The sequence below is a fragment of the Parasteatoda tepidariorum genome, chromosome 4 (genome assembly GCF_982258835.1).
Source record: "Parasteatoda tepidariorum strain Cologne lab strain chromosome 4, Ptep-v5.0, whole genome shotgun sequence".
Classification (NCBI taxonomy): domain Eukaryota; kingdom Metazoa; phylum Arthropoda; class Arachnida; order Araneae; family Theridiidae; genus Parasteatoda; species Parasteatoda tepidariorum.
In genome coordinates this window covers 60,090,482-60,111,720 of record NC_141758.1, presented here as the reverse complement: position 1 = coordinate 60,111,720, position 21,239 = coordinate 60,090,482, and the positions used below count along the sequence as shown (strand labels likewise).

The 21,239-nt window shown below is 29.5% G+C and overlaps 2 protein-coding genes across 2 annotated transcripts in view; one reads left to right on the top strand and one right to left on the bottom strand.

The window, feature by feature from the left end:
- Positions 1 to 21,239, top strand: part of LOC147810992 (uncharacterized) — a 75,117-nt gene that overhangs the window by 26,965 nt on the left and 26,913 nt on the right. The window lies entirely within an intron of this gene.
- Positions 1,353 to 18,200, bottom strand: LOC107443281 (cystathionine gamma-lyase). Its single transcript, XM_016057097.3, has 10 exons — positions 17,902 to 18,200; positions 17,239 to 17,311; positions 15,711 to 15,806; positions 12,802 to 12,911; positions 11,400 to 11,531; positions 8,160 to 8,217; positions 5,977 to 6,054; positions 4,629 to 4,781; positions 3,478 to 3,652; positions 1,353 to 1,515 (listed from the first exon to the last, which is right to left on the bottom strand). The coding sequence occupies exons 1-10, from the start codon at positions 17,989 to 17,991 to the stop codon at positions 1,377 to 1,379; spliced, it is 1,104 nt and encodes a 367-aa protein (XP_015912583.1). The 5' UTR covers positions 17,992 to 18,200; the 3' UTR covers positions 1,353 to 1,376.

Below are 21,239 nucleotides of genomic sequence, written 5' to 3'. Positions count from 1 at the left end.
ATTACTTGTTAATTGATTATTGTTGATAATAACTGTTATTATTATTAAAAAGAAAGCAAACAAAAAGGTGGCTGTGCAACATCATTTCAATAGTTAGCGATATTAATATTCATTCTCGCTGGGAACTTGTCATCCATTTGGCGTACACTTAGATGCAAACAGGCTCCTTCCATAGGGATAATGGTTTTTTATTAACTTACAACAGAGTATAAGAATCTTCTCGCCCAATATTATCCCAAGTAAAATTTTTTTTAACTAATGCTAATATCAAATTTATTCATGAGGAAATCGTAAAACATAGATTTAGATGACTTGGCCATATACTAAAGACAACCAGATTCAATCCTGCAAATGCTGCCAGCCCATGGGCGCGTGACGAAAAAAGAAAGAGTGAAAGCCAAGATGGAAAAGATGTATAAGAAAAGATCTCGGCAAAGACAGGATTGGCAGGATGAGAGAAGTGCGTTGCTTATTCAAAGACAGGAGTTCTTGATGGAAGAGACTTGAGGCCTTATATTTTAGTTCGGCAGGAAGTATATATAGGTAATAATGAGCTGTGTGAAATAGGAATCACTCAAGGATTCAAATAAACTGGAGTTGAAAATAGCTTAATTTGCTATTTCTGCTTCAATTTGCTGGAGCTAAATTTGATCCGAACCCAAGAAACAGAGAACTCTTTAGTCTCTCACTCTTTTTTTAATTCCCTCAGCGAATAATTTTTAACTAACCTACATTTGCATTACGTAAAAAAATATTAACAAGTTTATTAATAAGCAAGGACATCTCATTCATATGATTCTACACAGGATGTCCGAGAGAGTGTAGAATCCATATTATTTTTAAGAGAGCCTTTAAGACCAAAACATAAAGAAATAGTAACTAGTATATTTATAAGTACGGACATCTCATTCATATGATTCTACACAGGATGTCCGGGAGAAAGTAGAATTCATATTATTTTTAAAGAGGACCTTTAAAAACAATACACATAAAAAAAATATTAACTAGTTTATGAATAAGTAAGGACATTGCATTCATATAATTCTTCACAGGATGTCCGGGAGAGTGTAGAATCCATTTTAATTTTAAAGAGAACCTTAAAAAACAATGCATAACGAAATAGTAACTAGTTTATTAATAAGTAAGGATACATCTCATTCATATGATTCTACACAGGATATCCGAGAGAAAGTAGAATCCATATTATTTTTAAAGAGGACCTATAAAAACCTTAAAACGTAGTTGAAGCGACTCTAATTACAGAGGGTTTCTAATAAGCAAGTAACAAACTACCTAGTATCATTTAATAAATTTATTTCATGTATGGTGAATAAGAATAAAGCAAACATCGATGAATTAATACAAAATAGTTTTATTTATGCTCTCAAAGCTCGATCGAGGTCATTGATCAAGTCTTTGACTGATTCCAAGCCAACAGACAATCTTATTAAGTTTTCTGGAATACCCATTTCGGCTCTTTTTTCCTTTGTGACGCAGCCAGCAGTCATCAACGATCTGAATTTAGAAAATTTCTTTTTACAACTTCGAATTTAAGTAAACTTAATAAAAATGAATAAGCTTTAAATGTATCCTCGGTATACAGACAAGTGACTAAAATAATATAATGTATGGTGCGGCTTTGAGGAGAAGTCCTCCAGACTGAAAATCTGAGGCTGTCTGCGGCTATGATAACAAGCGAAAGTTACTCATGACGACCTACGCTAGGATAAAGACAAAACTATTCAATCCACACCCCTATTCGAAGTGATCTTTCCTCGTAACTATAGTACCCGCCGCGAAGCGAGACGGGTGTCTGGAGGAGTTCTCCTCAAAGCCACACTATATGCAAAGTGCTTAATTGCCTGCTATCTTTTTGAGAAAAATGACCCTAGTCAATATTCCTTTTTGAATAAAATAGCTCTAGTCAACAAAAGATAGCTGATTTCCATTTTGGGGGAAAAAAAGTATGAGTCACTATACATTGCTGCTAGGGGAAAAGGAGCCCTTGTCAACATTGATAGCTTTTGACTGAATACCCATACAATATTCATTTTTATTTTTACCTAAAATTGGTCACAGACAATTAAACGACTTACGAACATTATCTCATTTTTCACAATTATTGTGTCACTTTTAGCAGTAACACATATTTAAAGGTAAACTTTAAATATGTGTTACTTGTATAGGTGTATAAGAATTTTTTACAAATACTTTTATAAGAATACGCATTTTTAATAGTAAATTTATTGATATTTGCATTCTTCTTCTTTTATATTAATGGATATTTTGCATTGTTTGAAGTAGTTAAAGAAATAAACTATAAAAACATAATTAATGGCTTGGTCGATAATAGGAAAATTCTGTTTGAAGACACATATAAGATGTTCCATAATCATTGCCCAAAATATATTTTTCAAAATCCTAATTAAAGATGAAGTAAAAAGGGTGCACATTTGGAATCGCAAGTTTATACTTAAACGAGGGTAAAACAAAAAACCCATCTAAATTTGATTAATCTCTATTTTAGAAAAATGAGCAAATGATAAGCAGCTTGATAGTATTTATAAAATATGCTTTTCAACTCATCCCTTTTTCTTCAAAAAGTCAAGAAAGTTTTGATGCTTTTAATCCCATCTTCTGTAATCTTGCTTCGTCAGACATACTTATTTTTTTTATTTTTTGCTTCTTCTCTCTTAAATATTCATTTTTGATGCCTATTTGTACAGATATTTCTTACTTCATTTTTTAAGGGATCCTAAAAATATGTATTGAAGGCAATCATTACAATACAACTTGTTGCCAAAATTAATGAAGTTATGTGTTTTGGATACATTGAAATATCGTGCGTTTTTGCAATTCATTTATGTATATAAAACTAGATAATTGCCGTGCAAGCTATATACTGGAGATTGGATTTTTTTTAATATATTTAACAGGAAATATATAACGCTTTCGCCTATTTTATATTTTTAGAACTTCTGTAAAAATAGCGAAATCAGGATATATTCATCATCAAGATTTACAGTGGAAAAAAATAAATGTTATCAAAATTATTTGCATAAAAAAATAATTATTTTATCAAAATCTGATAAGTCATGATAGTGTAAAGGAGAATCACACCATTGATAGAATTTATATCATCACACGACAAAAAAAAAATTACGTTTCTTATAGAATTAATATTTTAAAAACATAATTCTGGTGATAAAACTAATATGGTATGGTGAACAAATATGTATAAAGCACTCAACTAATGGAACCTACAAATAAATTTGTTCTTATGATCAAAATTTTACTTTTCTCTGTGAATTTTTCAAACTAGGATAAATTATTTTAATTATTTATGAGTCTATTAAATATTAATTTGTGATAAATTTGTAAGGGCTCTAAGCTCTTTATGTTTTGCAACTATTCTAAAATTTCATGTCTTGGAACATTTTTTTTTTGTGAGAAACTAAAAGAAAAAAAACCGCTTACGACACATCCATCAGACTCTCTGATGACCCTAAACTGACAGCAAGTATAAATATCTTGATATTGACTGCCACTTTCCTCGCCTTTTCAATGCCTCCTTTCACACAAAACGACACCATTCCGCCAAATCCTTTACATTGCTTCAGAGCAAGTTCATGCTGGGGATGACTTTTCAGACCTTCAAGAAATATTCACTTAATAAGAGTTCGCAAAGTAGAAGGTATGAAAGCATTATATGAATCATAAAATAATCGTGATTTATAAAAGTTACCAAAATCGAAATGATAGTTTATTGATGCCAAAGCTCTCTGAAATGGAAAATAACTATCACAAATATTTTTATGGAGGTTAATCCTGGAATATTTGTAAAGGTATTGAAGTACTAATTTTTCCAAAAAAAGATTTTTAGAAACTTTTAGGATATTTCGACAAAACCGAAAGCTTCAACGTTTTTTAAGTTGTAGGATTCCAACTAAAATTATTTAAAATCATTTTATTAATCGGGATTTTTTTATTCCAAATCCAGTCATTTGTAAAACAGGTGGCTTAATTTTAGAGTTGTGAATTTTAAGTTATTAAGTTACAATTATTGTGAATTCTAAGTATAGAATAATAATCATTAGAAAACTTCTTGACTGAGATTTTTTTTTTAATCTTTTGAAATGTCTATGTTTTAATACATAGAATTATAAATAAATTACTGTATTTTAATCGGTGTAAAGGTAGACCTAATAACTCAGATTTATTATAATAAAAAAGCGCAAAGCAAGATGATATATATATATATATATATATCACGGGACAAGACAGTCCTAATCCAATGAAACCATATCTGTCCTCCTTGTCCCTGTCTAAAAGGAGGAATGAAGAAATAAAGGGCAAATTTGGATTGGAAAAAAATCAAAACCTATTCATTTGTCGAAGAAAACCGAAAAGGGATTGATTATTCGAAACACTTCCAAGTTTCTTCAAACATAATTACTCTAATAATATAGCAAACCACTGTATTATGGATTCACGTGTGGTAAAATATACATGACTATACTTTTTTTGACTTCACTTTAGAAAAAAAGTGTTTAAAACATAGAAAGGTCTATTATAAAGAATTATGTATTGTATATATGGTCAGATAAATAATAGCTCTTAATAGAAACCTGGATAGAACACTTTCTCTACATTTGGATGTTGTTCCAAGAAATATGCAATTTGAGAAGCATTTTCCATGTGACGTTCCATTCTCAAATGTAATGTTTTAAGCCCTCTCAACACCAGATAACAATCCAAAGGAGAAGGCAAGGATCCTATAACTGGAAAAAAGAAAGAAAGAAATTTGTAATGAAAAAAGAAAGATAAAAAAAAAAGAAATTTTTTAATCCCTGCGTTACTTCTAAACAACACAAATTCCATGGATAATCCTAAATTTGTTTTTGTTTGACAGGAATTTTTTTTAATTTTTCAACTAACATTGCAGCACTGCTTTTCTGTTAACTAACTTTTTCCATTATATTTTCCATGTTAATGAAAAAATATCAGTGAAGAAAAATCGATATTCAAAGGTTGGCTGGTGATATAAAACAATTTAAGCCTTCTTTTCATTTGCATTTGTTGTTGTTTTTTTCTAGTTCTACGGCTTGACGAGTTTTTTTAGTTTATTTACAAAGTTCTACAAAAATAATGATACACCCTTACGTTACTCAAATGATAAAAAAAAATAATATTGCGTTATTGTTTGAAAACAACAACTTTGTATCTGCTAAAGGGAGTTTCAAAAATAAGAATTAGTGCTTAAAAGAAATTGTTTTTTTAAAAAAAATTGTAACAAATAAATACAGAACTAAAAAAAAATCCCATTACAAAATTGATTAAAGGTTGTTCATTTTTAGGACTTTTAAATTATTTCTAAACTGGAAAAGAATAACGTTCTTTTTGATTGGCGCTCTCACTTCACCCTTGTTTACAGGAAGCCATTTTTTCCCTGTCTGAATTTGGGTGCTCTTTGTTTGGCCGCAGAAATAAGCTGGGATGTACGATCGTAAAAGTGTGTTGAATATGAACATTAAAATATGATTGCCTCAATTTTTTTTCTTTTTTTGTTAGTGGACATAACTATTCAAATAAGTTTCATCAAATCGGCATTTCTATCAAAGGTGCTTGGTGAGGCGCAAGCGCATTGTTGAAATTCAAAATAAAGTGAAAGTGAAATAAATGCATTAACTGTGTTGAAACATTACTTCCTTGCTTAATCCATTACTTAATTTTCATTAAGCCAATTTTTTTTTTGAATTTTATTAATGTTAATAATATTTACTATATCCGTCATTACATTCTGATTTGTTGCATAAATATTTCAACATTTAAAAGATTAATGCATTTTGCAAATATTTTATGAACTAGAGCCGGGTTTTTCAAGCATTCATCCCATTCAAGTCACTTTTTAATGACTCCTAAACTACACCACCTATAATTATCAATTTTTTTAATAAAATAGAAAAGAAAATTTACGCTCTGCTGATTCCTTGAGTTTTGCATAATATTCTTCACTGCCTGTAGCTGCAGCGCCCATTAATACATCTCCATGACCTGAATAAATCATTTTATAACTCGTTAAGAACATAAATAGTAGTTAATTATAGTTGTTACAAATAAATATTATCTGTGACAAATTATATTATGTATATATTAAACAAGTATTATATTTATATATAAATATTATTTATTTATTTATTTTTTTGTCATATGCCTGTTTAGGCAGTGGTGGTGCGATTGTTCCTGTTTTTCAGTGGCGCCATTATGGAAAGGAATTCGACTTCTGCCACGCCATTCACACAACCACAACCCGTTAATAGGGCGGGTCACATTCTCACACAAAGGAGAAAGGACATAGAACACAGAGAGAGAGAAAGAAACAACCATGGCTTGCCCGGGATTCGAACCCAGGATCTTTCTGATGCAAGGACAGTTCCATGCCTCCTACACAGGCTGGTCGGCAAATATTATTTATAAATATTATATATAAATATTATATTTATATTTGCATTTATAACTGTCATTGAACCGCCGACCCAATTTTGGGTTTACGACTACTAATGTTCAACTAGCCTTGCAATTTTGAACCCAATCCAGAAGACAAGGGAACACCTGGATCAAGCATCGAGAGATATTTGTCTTCGTGGAGGACTTTTCTGATGGAACTAACCCGTATTTGCGTTAAATGGAGAGGAAATCAGCGAATACTTCCCACGGTTAGCCAGATGGCAAGGGGACTCTAAACCCTGATCCGTCTACCACTAAGGATATTTTACTGTGGTCGGTGCAAGCCGAATGCGGAATTCGTGTCGACCAGCCGTCGCTGGGATTCGAACCTGGTTCACCTCATTGGTGAGGCGAACGCTCTATCCACTGAGCCATTGCGGCTTCTATAAATATTATATGTAAATAAAATAGTTGATTTATATAAATATTTATATTATACTTTCTTAATACTTTACAGATCGAACAAATTGCACCTAGGATATTTTTTTAAAGTTACATCTAACTATTGCCAAATGGGGAATTCACCTGGATCAGTTGGTAAAGTGTTAATAAAAAAGTTTTAATAAAAAATTTTTAATAAAAAAGGTTTAATAAAAAAGTTATAAAAAATAAAGTTTAAAAAAATAGAACATAATAAACTAACAAAACATCAAATACGACAATTATGTTTCAAAAATAGTTTATCGCAGAAAAATATAGCATAGCTTATTCTATTAGAATCAGAATTAATTTTGAACAACGAAAATGTAACATTTTTATATTACAGAAACTTTTTATTGTATTTTAAATGCTTTTATGGCATTTCATAATAAATAAAAGGTTTTAATAGATTTTGCCAAAGAAGAACATCTTTTTTAAGGACTTGATAAAAATACTTCTGAATTGTTTCCGAACTTAGAAATATTTCCGAAATCAAGATTTCTTATGTTTATACAAAGTGTTTGCAAATATAGAAATGATGAGATATCTCGACAAGTAAACACCTAAAATTACTCGAGGAATATATTTTTTGAAGATGCAATCGATGATAACAAACTTGACCCCGAATTTCCCTCTCGGGTAACGTGAAATTCTGTTAGAACCCCTATTTTTTATTGCAGATTACGGTTTTCCAGAAGAAAGTATCCCAATTTGATTCACAGATGGCGCTGTAATCAATTAAAACGATGCACAAATTGTTTACAGCGAATACTCGAAAACGCATGTCAGTTCGAAAAATAAAAATACACGCGTTTGGTATTTTTTGAAAAATTAATCTAAAGAAACCAAACTTCGGCCCCTACTGTCATCCCCTGATTTTAGATTGAATCTCAGAGGGTGGAAGATGAGTTTGGTGTCATTAGATAAGTTTTTAAAAAAGTATCAAACATGCCAAAAAAAAAAAACCTTTCATTCAAATCCGGTTCCTTTTTACTGGAAAATACAAAACTGCAATAAAAAACGGGGATTCTCATTTCATATTTTTTATTACAGTTTGATATCATTAAATACATCACTTCATTATATTTCAAAAGTTTTACACTTCATTCCAGGGAGTATTTTTCACCATATTTAACAATTTATATTTCTCACGATATTTTAATGATTACTTTTATTACACCCTGTATATGCTATCTTCTGCGTTTGATGAAAAAGATCTTTCTTAAACTTACCATTCATGTATTTTGTTAAAGAATGCATAGCAATATCGGCTCCCAGTAGGAGTGGATTCTGCAATGAAAATTGAAATACACACTATATTCAATCTACTATAATAACGTATATAAAAACACCCTGCCGAAATTGAAATAATATTTCTTTTAAAAATATTTATCTATACTGTTTAACAATTAGTAATAATGTAATATAATTTTAAAATAGAACATAAGTTCAATAATAATTATATCAACATTGTTTCATATAGGGGACAGGGAAGTGATTATGAGACTAGAGTGGTCATCTTGAATAACCTTATTTTGATTGGTCAAACTTTCTGTGTGAGATATCATAGATCGGACTCACTGATGTACAGTGCGCGAAAAAAAAGAAGAAAAAAAACGGACCACAGCGAATAACTTCCGATCAAATGATCAGATCTTCACGTTCTGTAACTCAATCTTAATGGCTCAAGGATTTGACTTCAAATATGCTAATTATTAAATGCAGTTGATGTTTAGAAATACGAAATCAGACACAAAAACATACTTTCTCTGAATACCTTTTTTTGACCGATTAAGAATTCTGACCCCCATAATATAGGGGGTAACCGCAGTGTGGGAAATATGATCCTAATTATGTTTGATCAGGTCCTAAGTTTGGAATCCTTAATGTTAATTTTACTTTTAGCTTATTTCGTTATAACTCAAGAATTTTTCAAGCGAATTGAAAAAATTTTGCACATAATTATAAAATTTAATTATCCAAAAATAATTCTATGCAAAAAATAACTTTTATTAGATATTTATTATTTTTTATTATTTTAGTTAATATTAGCTGAAAAATTGCAAAGCATAGAAATTTTTTAATTATTTTAAAGAATATAGTTTTATAAGGCAAAATACGAACTTTGAACGAAATCGGTTAAATAGTTCCTGAGAAATAAAATTTCAAAAAAATTAAAATTCAATTTCTCAGGAACTTTTCTATCGATTTTACTCAAATTTTGCATTTTGCCATAAAATTTCAATTCTTTAAAATGATGTTTAAAAATTTTATTCCTTACAATTCAAAAGTTTTTCGATCATAACTAAATAAATAATAAAAAATAATAAATATTCAATAAAAGTTATTTTTTAATGGAAATGTCTTTGGATAAAGAAATTTTATAATTGTGTGCAAAAATTTTGCAATTTGATTGAAAAGTTCTCCAGATATAACGAAATACGCTAAAAATCAAATTAACATTAAGGGGCCCAAAATAGCTCTCTTGACCAAATTACGGGGACCATATTTCCCAAACTGCGCTACCCCCTATATTTCGGAGATCAGAAATCCGATTACGTCAAAAAAAGTTATGTTTATTCAAAGAAAGTAATTTTTTGTATCTGATTTCGTAACTTAAAATATCAATTGCACTAATTAATTAACAATCATATTTGAGGTCACCCCTTGAATAATTAAGATTGAGTTCTAGAACGTGTAGATCCAATCATTATATCAAAAGTTATTCATGGTGGTCATTTTTTTTTTACTATACGCACTGTTCACTTCTATGTGCAGTTACATATAATTACACTATTAATACTTTGGTAGAAATTTATAAAAGAACTATTTTAGGGTGCAAAAGTAAATTTTAAATTTTCTCTTTATTTTTTTATTAGCACATTTTATTTTGTCAGAATTTAAAAAAAGGTGATTGTATGTTATAAATATAATTGTTTTTTTTTTTTTTTTTTACTTTTTTTAATATTATCCTTTGCTTCGTATAGTTTCAGTTTACCAGCATTAGAGCATAAGCAAGCACACGCCATTGCGTGTTCTACTGTAGACACATGGTGGTGGGGAAAATGTGAACCTGCCCACACTGGCCCATGCAGCACATTCAACATCCAATGGATGAAATATGAATTAGTTACAAATGTAACACATTTGACGATATTTATATTCTAAATTAGAAAATTCTGTAGAATGATGTATCTTAATAAATTGTCGTTTTAACCTCAAGTAAATAACTTAGCACAAAACTTTTATATAAATCCACTTTCTAAAGATTTTGTTAAGAATTCAACGATGTTTTATCAAGTTTGTTAAAAAATCACATTTCAAAATTGATTAGTTAAATTAGACAAAAAAAAATTCATGTGCAGGTGGGTTCAAAAATTTCTGTTAACCCCTTCCTTCTCGCTCCCGTGAAAATGACGGGGTGAAATTTCGCCCGCTATTTCTCGCTCCCGTGATATTGACGGGCTGGAGTGTTCAGTAGTAACGAGCCAATAAGAATAAAACTAATTCATTTCTTTTGCCCGGAAAACATTTTATTTCTAATTTTACACACCTAATGGCAGTACCAGGATATTTTTAAGGTAATTGTAGATAGCTAGTTTGTTTTAAACTAGTTGCAGCATTAATCAAATACGTAATACAAATACAAAAGCCAAAAAAATAGGCACTTTTATGATCGTTTTCTTGAAAATTAACAGATCGTTAAGGGGTTAAAAATGTAAGGCATGTATTGGAAACCTAAATAAGCATATCTCATATAGAAATGTGTTTGAGAAAGTACTTTGTTGTGCCAGTAGAGAGCACTGTTGCTTACTAAAGTGTGATACTCCAGGCGCCATCTTATTTCCCTTCTGTTCAAATATTTCGATTTTCTTAAAAAATCCTCGAGATATGGTGAAATATGCAAAAAGTAAAATTAACATGAAGGAGTCTTATTTTTCGACCTTCGTCCTAAACAAACTATTGAAACCATATTTTCGATATTCAAGGAATTGTAATAACGTTCGATTGGAATGAAGTTATATTTAATCAGAAAAAGTCCGTTTTTATGTTTGATTCCGTAACTTAAAATATTGTCTGCTCTAATAATCTTATTTAACTCTAGCCCCTTCAACCCTTAACATTTAGTCTTAGTGCATAAAAATCCAATCAGAACTTATTCAGGGTGTTCAATTTTACATTTTTGCTCACAATTCAAAATCATATACACATTTTTTATGTTATGAATCACTATTTACATGTTACATTAAACATTTTTTGAAGTTTAAAATAAATACAACCCCACAAACTTTTTCGAATTACTAGGTACTATGCTAAATCGTTCCATCATTTAAATGTTAGTAAATATTATCACAGAGCTGAACATCATTCAGGTTACAGAAAATTTAAAGTGTAATAATCTTTCCCTAATTCCACATAATAGTAATTATTACTCGGTGAAGTGTGATTTTCGAGACAAATTTGACATTTACCTGACAATAGGGGGACATAAATGTATTGTCCACTACCAGAAATGCTTTAGATTGAGTTTTTACTATGTGAGCAACAGCAGCTATATCCACTAGTTTCATTGTTGGATTGCATGGTGTTTCAATCCATACCATCTAGAGAAAAAATATATATTTTAGTACATAAAAATAATTAAATTAATGTTAATTATTTATCTATCGAAACATACATTTTCGAGAATAATTCATAATCTTGAATAAAAACGTAGGATCATTATAAAAAGAATGTTTCGTTTCAATCACGTGGAGGTACTGTTGAAGTTTGTAAAAATAATCATATCAGATGGATACAAAATATGAAGCTTCTTATCGTGTATTTTTTACATTCAAGTACTTTACTTGTTTGACATTTGTACTTTATCCTACATTTTTCTTAGTTTTGATCTATCTACAATTTTTATGGCAGAAATCTAACCCAATCAAATTATCTAAATTTTTGTTTATATCTGTACACGTCTTTCAGATTTTATGAACTTAGTAATTAAATTCAAATATGTTTTCAGAAATGTGCGTATGGCTCATAAATCTAATTTTGGCAAAAATCTTTTTAAACTAAAAAAAAAACAAAAAAAAAAAGTAAAAATAGCCATTTGTCAAATTTTTTACAAACGCAAAATGATACAAGAAAATAATTAAGAAAGAGGCCATTTGACTTGTAATCCTTCAACAGTGTGATTAAAACGAATAAGTATTTATGATAATTAGTCCCTAATAATAAGAGTTAAAATTTTAGTACTTCCATAATAATGCGCAACTATAGAACTTTAAATTATGCTTACTAAAGCATTATGTTATACTTTTTATTAGTTGAAGCAAATTTCCACTTGGATTCATGCAAGTGACGTCATCGTAGGTAAATCATGGCGTTTGTCGATTCATAACCAATCAGGTTCAATACAAACACGTGACGTCATACAGGTATCCAATTAAATCTGGTTAAAATCACGTGGTTAGACATAATGACTTCACTTCTTCTCGAGTTACAAGTACCTGATTTCCCCTTACCTATCGAAACGTACTTAGATAATAAAAAGATCATGGCACCTTTGGTCGCATGGTTTTTTTTGTTTTTTTTTTAAACTAATTCTTTTCAAAAAGTGTTTTAGTTCTTATTCAAAGTTTTATTAGTTCTTATTTAGTTCTTGTTAGTTTTTATTTAGTTCTTATTAAAACAAAGAACAATTATTGAATTTCCATTGTCAAAAGAATAAGAAAAATCTAGCTTTATTTTTTTTTTTTAAATTACAATATAAAATATACAGAATTTGTTTTTATTTTATTATTTAAATTGGTGAAGGTTATTAACAGTACAAATAAATAATTATATATTTATTTGCTTTGAATCCTTAGTCCCAATAAACATTACCTTGGTGTTTTTTCGTAAGTACTTCTTAAGATCATCTGCTTCCCGAAGATCCGCAAATGTCACATCAATTTCTCCAAGTGATTCTCGAATGCTTAGCATAGTTCTTGTACCTGCATTTATTTATTTGTCATTAAATGATAGCTTTCTACAGATTAAATAAATTTTGAATAATTTTTTTAAATAGTAATAATTTTCTAAAATTCGTTAAAATTTGGCCTCCGCTGTTAACATTATATTATATTTCATATCATCAGTGTTTTTATAATACTGTAAAATTTGCACTGTTATGTCGTGATATCAGATAAAATTGCAATAGCCTTGGTATTCTTTAAGTCGATATTTGAGTGCTCATTCGGTTTGTCCTATGTATAACTGTCAAATTGGCAAGAAATTTTGTATATTCCCCAGTTATTAAGGCATTCAATTGGTTGTTTAGGGTCCGAGAAACTGATTTAATTTTATCTGATTAATTTGAAATCAGTTTCTCAAACCCGTAGCAACTAATTGAACACACACATGGGTCACAGAGTCCTCCATGCTCCCATAACAAATTTTACGTCTCGGGGTAATTGAAGATTGATCGTTTTCTGTTTCAGGTCAAAATTGCGATCTGTGGATGAATGAATGCATGTATCAATGGGTTCGCCCTATAAACGGGTGTGGCAGAAGTTGAATTCTTGGCCATAGATGGCGCCACTAGAAAACAAGAACAATCACACTCCTTGCCTTAATGGACTACGACAACAGCAACAATAACTGAAGAATATACAAAATTCCATGCCGATGTAGACTGTCATGCGCGTTGTTGTTGTTACTTATCTCCAAAGGTCTGACGGCGTCAGATCAGATCCATAAATCCGTTGATGAGTAAAAAGTCGGAAACAAGGCGGGGAGAAGCGTAAATTTCTTCCCGAAGAAGTTCCAAGCAGCTTAAAACTGTTCAGCTGAAGCCTGATGTTGGTGGCATTTTGGGCAAAGAGGGTAGGATTTTATACCCTGATAAAAAGTAAGGCATTTTAGATGTCCACTGGCAAGGCGTGAAAGCCAAGTATTGATTTTTCTGTCGCATGGAAGAATCAACGAGCGTCCTGGCTTACTAGCTTTTTTAAAATTGTCATGCTTGAGGCAAACCAAACGAGCACTCAAACATCGGCTCAAAGAACACCAAGGCTAGGTCGTTGACCAAGAACTCAATCGTTCATCCATCGAGAAACATTACTGGACAAAAAGCCATAGGTACGAGTTTTCTGCACTTCATGTCATCCATAAATGTATTTCAGTAGTTGGCCTGGATTTTTGGGAGAGTTACTACATCATCAAAAACTCTATTGCGAATGATCTGGCCTCTGAATCATATTTGTTTACATATGGAAATCAATAATTTTTAAATTTTTGAATTCTCTGAGTGGCAGAAATTTTTTTCTTAAAGGGATCAAATAAACAATCTGGGAGATAATGCCTGTGATGCTTAACTATATGTGGTATTAAATACTACTGCTATTGACGTTATAGATACTTTGGTAATGAGTGCCCATTATACCGATCAAGTAGCCTATTATAGTAATACATTGCTAAAAAGCGGATAAGTACCCCGACATCACCATACTACACAACAAACATACATATATAACCGTTATTTTTAGTAATTTGTTGTTTCGCTGCGACTTCGTGCTAATTTCCATTATTTAAGTTTATAGAGACACGTTTAAAAAAAATATGCGTATCAATATAAGAAGCACGTGGCTTCATGTACCTTTTAAAATACAAAATACGATTTCCGTGACGTCATCACCATACTTCGCGAATTCATTCTGTGGAACAACGAATATTTCTAATGTTAGAATTTCACCGAGTGAATCATAGTGTTGTGAAAACCCAGCGAAGTTTGCCACAAAAATTTAATGCGACTAAAGAAACGGCGAAGAACGCAATTAGTGGTCTATTTCAAAATTTTGCAACTATTTTTAGCAATATGGTGTATTTTTCAAAATTTATTGCTTTTCTAATAACAGTGCCGAAAGAGACACCTTTTTATCTCAAACTAAATGGGTCAGTCATTTAGTGGACATCCTGTATACAAATACACATAAACATTTTGTTTTATTTACATAGATAATGAGACAAAAAATTTTATTTGCTGTGGTCAGTAATATGGTGAAATCATAGTCAAACAGTCAAATGATAGTGATCATTGTCATCAAAAATAAAACTCCAGTTAAAACTTGACAATTTTATCTAGTGAAAAACATCATCGAAGTTTCTATTAACGATAATTTTCACTAAATGATAATCTGTCAATAAAGTTTCATTGTTAGCTGTCAGAAACGAGAATAATCTTGCGATATCATTTAACAAAAAGCTTTAATTAAATTTTGAGTGATATAGCTAGTCTTTAAAATGGTCGGAAACTTTATTGTTGTTAAATTCCTATTAACGACAATATCGTGAGATATTCTGTTTGCATCAGCCAGGAAGCATTAGGAATTTTACATTGTCTTCAGGCCTAAAGCTCTAGTAGACATTTGAGGGTTCTAGCTAATCAGGAAAGTGGTCGAAAATTTGATTGAAATATTCCATTATAACAAATACGAACGCGATTTAATAAAACCGAAGTAAAAAATAGAGAATATAGGCGTCAAGATAGAAAATGTCCTTGCATCAGAAAGGTCCTTGGGTTAGAATCCCGGGCAAGGCATGGATGTTTCTTTCTCTCTCTGTGTATTCTATGTCCTTTCTCCTTTGTGTGTGAATGTGACCCGCCCTATAAACGGGTTGTGGTGGTGTGAATGGCGGTGCAGAAGTCGAATTCCTGGCCATAGATGGCGCCACTGAAAAACAGGAACAATCGCACCCTCACTGCCTAAACAGGCATACGACAAAAAAAAAATGTAGAAAATGTGTTTTATTACCGTGATACACTGAATCAAATAAAACTACATGGTCACCAATTTCCAACAATTGTGATATGGAAGTAACAGCAGCTATCCCAGACGAGAAGCATAACGCTGAAATTGAAAAATGAAATTTAAAAAAAAAACATTAAATGATGTTTGATGTTCCTTACATATTTAAAGACGAAATTAATGTATACTTATGCATTTTAAAAATATACATAATGTATATTTTTAGTTATCGATGGGTTTGTTTATCATTCAATTTCAGTTTTAATCGTATATATTAACTTTTTTTTATTAAAATTAAAAAATAATGAAATAAATCCAAGCTTGCTGCATAGTATTTTTATCTTTATAAAACAAAGAAATTGGGCAATATTATTACGAGCCATAATTTGAAATAATTATTAACGCGTTAAAAAGCTTCCAAAAATAATGATAAAAAGTACATCGAAAAATTTTATGTAAAAGAGAAAATAATTATAAAATAAAAATGGAGGAATATTATGTTTGACAAATTAATAATGTTTTATAAATGCTGTCGGACGACAATAAGGTAATATGAAATATTATTTCCACAAGTGAATTTTATTTTACATAAATAAGTATGCTGTTGTAATATTGTATTATAGTAGTATTTTTAATGATTATTTTTTTTAAATTTGGGTAGTTCCTTGAATGTGTGTAGCTTTAAAGCGCCATCGGATGAATACAATTAAAATCATTTTTTCATTCTCTTCAACATTTTTTTGTATAGTTAATTTTTTTATAACAAAAAATATTTTATATTTGAAAACATTTCTATGAAAAAACATTTCATTTAAAAACAGTTCACTCATGTTTCTGAAATGTTTCGCAAGCATTACGTTAGCTCTTCCAATGGTTTCAAGTATGATGACGTAAAAACTAATAACCAAGCAAACAATAAAAATTTTGAAAATAGGTTGCCCATGTGAGATGAAGCTTAGGGTAGACGTCAGAAAAAAATATGGATATTTGTGGGGTGTTCGGAGAAAGTTGTTGACAAACTATGTATAAAAGTAATATTGAGTACGCATTAATATTTAATTAATTATTCGGGTTTGTTAAATTAAAATATGTTTAAATTGTTATGTTATTAAAATTCCCTGCTCCTTTTTCTAAAGAAAAAGTAACTTCTTATAGATGATAAGAAAATAATGCAATATCCTTTTTATGGGTTTAAACGTTAAAAAACAGCATGATCTTCGCATAGATTTAAAAAATTTAGACTTCTTATCATAGGGCATCACTAAATGGTTGATATATTAACTTTCTAACTAACTTCTAACTTTAACTTCATCAAACAGGTATTTCCTTTGTTTCAAAATATTTCAGCAAAATATCTGACCTTCTCTTCGAATATTTTTCGCACAATATGCCTTTGATTTTCATCAACATATTTTATCCTATTTCCACTTAATACAAATAAAAAGTTCCGACGATTCGATAATAAAATCAAGGAAGAAACCTGTAAAAATAATTAAAATAATTTTTTCTCATCTTAAAGTTTTAAAATATTTACCGTATTTTGCATGTTCCAATGACGCTATGCATTTTTCCAACCTTTGTTTGGAAGGATTACTAATGGCCGAAATCTGCAAAGAAACAATTTTTCATGCCTGAAATTTATAAAAAAATCTGTCTACTTGTTATGAAAAATCTACATGTATTTTTTTTATTTTATAAAGTGCTATTTTCATATTTTTTTGTGTTTTTCATCCCTTTCAAAAATTGTCAGTATTGATCAAAATATCGACACTTATGATTATTGATATTTGCTTTCGAAATGCAAAAAAGATTAACGGCTTTAAACACTGCATTTACAAAATATTCTGAACAAATATAATTCAATATCTTAGAAATGATATATTTTCAGAAGTTTTTAGCGATGTTAATAATAGAATAGACTATAAATGTTGTTCCGTTCCATCACTAATAACTAAAATAGCTTAAAAATAATAATAAACAAGAAAACAAAGTGGTATTTAAAAATAAATTGTAAATTTTTATGAGTCACGTATTAAATAAGTAAAATAATGTTTTAACAAACAGGAAATTTTCATTTCAATAACTAATAACTTTGCGATGTTAAAAACACACTGAAATAAGAAATATTTTATAAACAATGTATTTAAATTGTATTTCTATGTTTAAAATCATAAAAGAAGATTTAAAAAAATATTACCTCATCATAGTGGGTGTGTAATTCAATTGATGGTTTGACTTCCTTTATTTTTTCACCTCCGTGAACAGCACGAGTGTCAAATTCAAGCATGATGTCCGTTATTTCAGATAATAAATATCCACAATGTGCTAAATATCCACAATGTCTCTTAAAACAATAATAAACAACAATAATTTTTTGAAAAATTTGACAAGAAAGCACGAGTAATCTATATGATTTTGAGACAATGTCGTTGGAAGGTTTCCAAAAAAAAAAAAAACAAGATAAAATTTCAATCCTTTTAACCGATTGTTTTCGTTCGTATCTGAGTTAAAAATGAAAAAAAAAAAACATTTATCAAATATATGAATGAAAAAGGATTAATTGTCCTTAGAGTGTCATTATGCAGTTTCTTTCTTAATTTCGAAAATGCATAGCTATTTTTCAATAACAATCTATTGAATGAATTCTGAAAAAGGTGTCCATTTATAAAAGCAAAAAAATTTTATAAACATTTCTCATTGAGATCTCAAATTCAAAACGAAATAACCATATTCAAGAATAACAAATTACTTTTGCCTGATAACTATTCTCAAAGTTTATAACTATTCTTATTTGAAAGCCATAATTGAGTTTATTTTGTTCATTTTCAGCATATGCATACACCAACATCAAAGTCATAACATTAAAAATTTCATTCTTCACGTAAAATATTTTCAAAATGATAATTAGTCTTTTTTTTTCAAGGGCTTATTCACATCTTCTAATAGAACTTTTTCTTTCGGCTAAAGTAAGTCGAACATTTAGGGTTCCATATCTGAATAAAGTTGAGTGCAATTGTTGTAGCCCGTGTGGAAATACAGAGAAACTAAAATGATGTAGAAAGATTGTTGTTTTGTTTATTATTATTGTGGATACGTTCGTTAAGTGTGTTACGTTTAATTTGATGCATCCTCTTTTGTGTTCACCAGACGGAGAAAAAAATTATTTTAAATTACCAACGTACTGTATGGTAATGACATTTCTGATAATTAAAAAACGTAATTGGGTATAATATGAAAACAGCACAACTACTTCCACTTACAAGGAATAACATTTACCTTTTAGTTTAATTAGTAAACTGAGTTTTAAATATGCTTACTAAATTCATAAACTTCGGTAAAATAACAATATAAATTATTTCCAAAGGAACTAGACTAATACAATTCCAACCTGGCGAGTAGCGACTTATAACAAGACACTTCGTTTGATGCTTTTACTTGTTGCTAGAAATCAGGTTCGCAGAAAATGCTGTTTACTAGTTAAATTTAGTAGGAATAACACGATCTGTGACGTAGGCTATAGTATACCCAATTCTGGTTAATAAAACCAATGTACACGGTATTTAAGCCTTTTCATTTGGTAATTTTTCTGCTAATATGGTAACGGTTTACCGAAAATTATAATGGTTCAAAATTGTAGTTTTTACTACCATGCATTTCCTTAAAAATACAAAACTGAAAAGTAAATTTAACTGAATAAACTGTTTTTATGACTCGCTCTAATATATCATGTCTAAGATATCCAAATGGTTGGTATCCTAAATGTTGGTAAGCTATTTTAAAGTATCCTGTTGGATATTTAAGGTATTCAAATTTTATCCAATTTAGTAAATTTTATCACAGGTTATAAAAGTATATTTTATTGTTAATTTTATCAAAAGTATTACCAAAGGGAAGTTACCTATATTTTTGGTATTCCTATAGAGACAGAAGCACGTCACATTTCATTATATTCTGGTAGTTTGGACCATACTTTTTTTTCAATGTCCTGTGTGATTTTTTCATTCTTTTCGTATGCTCGCCTAATTATTTTAAAACACTCTGTACATTAAACATTTACACTATGATTGAATGAAACGCTTAAGTCATAGAGCTAAAATACGTAAATTGTAATAGATACGAAATTTTAATGGAATATCTTATTCGTTTTTTAAGTTTGCCTCTTGCATTCTAGGTTAAAAAGAGAATTTTTGTTTTTGAATTTTTAAAGAAACTTAAAAAAAAAAATGACATTGATAATGCATCCAATTTTCAACCAATGCTCATAGTTAATACCTTATCCATTATAGAAAAATTCTTTGTACCACACGTGACGCCTTAGACTAAACAATAAATACGTCAAAAACATTTTATAATTTTGTAACCTTAAATATCCTAATATCAAATTATCCGTCCACTGTGCAAATCGATAAAATCCATTTCTTAAAATATTTAATGTGTCAAAACTCGTGGATTAGTCACAGATTCATATATTTATAATTAGTTTTTAAAATTATGAAGACTAACACCTGTAAACGACAAAAAATTTATAAAAAGTTTAAATTTTTTAAAAAAATTAAGTAATAATGCACAATTTTTTCATCACATTTTCCACTTTTTGTTTTGTATAGAGCGAATCGTTATGTGCAGGAAATGAGTCAATGTGAATAGTTAAAAATAACTTTATTCATAATAATTTAAAACTTAATTTTTTTCTAATTATTTAAGCATAAATTTATTCATATTCATTAACTACGAAATTATATTTATAGCTGTCCCTCCGATGTAGCGGTACCCTTCTCTTTGACTTGTAAAAACAAATGTTTAATGATTGATAGTTATATAATTTTCTAAATCAAACTGAGAATAAAAGCAATATTCTTTCGCCCTTTTTTACAGTTTTTGAGCATTAAAATGGCTTTATTTTGTTAATTAACAAATCATAACTCCATTTCTACAAATTAGTTTCCCCAATCATTTGTCAGAAATAACAAAACAAAATAGTAACATGCATAAGTTATAACCTTTCATAATTTTTAAAAATACTTTTTTACCATTACTGCAGATTTTATGTTTTTAAGTAAAAACGAAGTATACTTTTTAGTTTTAAATTTTCGTAAGGATTTTGGTCACACGTCCAGTTAAAGAAGGACGTTACTATAAAATTTATTTCGAAGCTATTTTTACATTTTTGTTTAATTCGACAATATTGGATTTTGAGAACATTCTCCCAGTTATATAAGTTAACATTTGTATAAATTATAAAAACTTTAGGGTACGTTTAATTAGAAAACATGCGGGTAATATTAGTTCTCAATCCAAAAGCATTCATAGCTCTTTTTCAAAATTTAGATTGTTTGCATTGTAAATATAAAATCACTTGAACACAAAGTTCTTACGACTTTCTTAGCTTTTGTTAAATAAAATTTTAAACTGTTACTTTTTAATGCATTTGTTTTGAAAAGTTCTGTTTTTTTTCCCTTTAAAAGAGTAAATATGAATTAAAGAAATTCTACGTGCAGAAATTTACAAGCCGTTAAACTTCTGCAATCGTTTAAA

What these genes read in the sequence shown, in the direction of transcription:
- LOC107443281 (XM_016057097.3), bottom strand. Translation starts at nt 17,991, where the DNA reads ATGCTTGAATTTGACACTCGTGCTGTTCACGGAGGTGAAAAAATAAAG. An exon ending in TACACACCCACTATGATGAG is followed by an intron (nt 17,312 to 17,901) that starts GTAATATTTTTT and finishes GTTTCTTTGCAG; the next exon opens with ATTTCGGCCATTAGTAATCC. An exon ending in AGAGAAAGTGTTCTATCCAG is followed by an intron (nt 3,653 to 4,628) that starts GTTTCTATTAAG and finishes TATTTCTTGAAG; the next exon opens with GTCTGAAAAGTCATCCCCAG.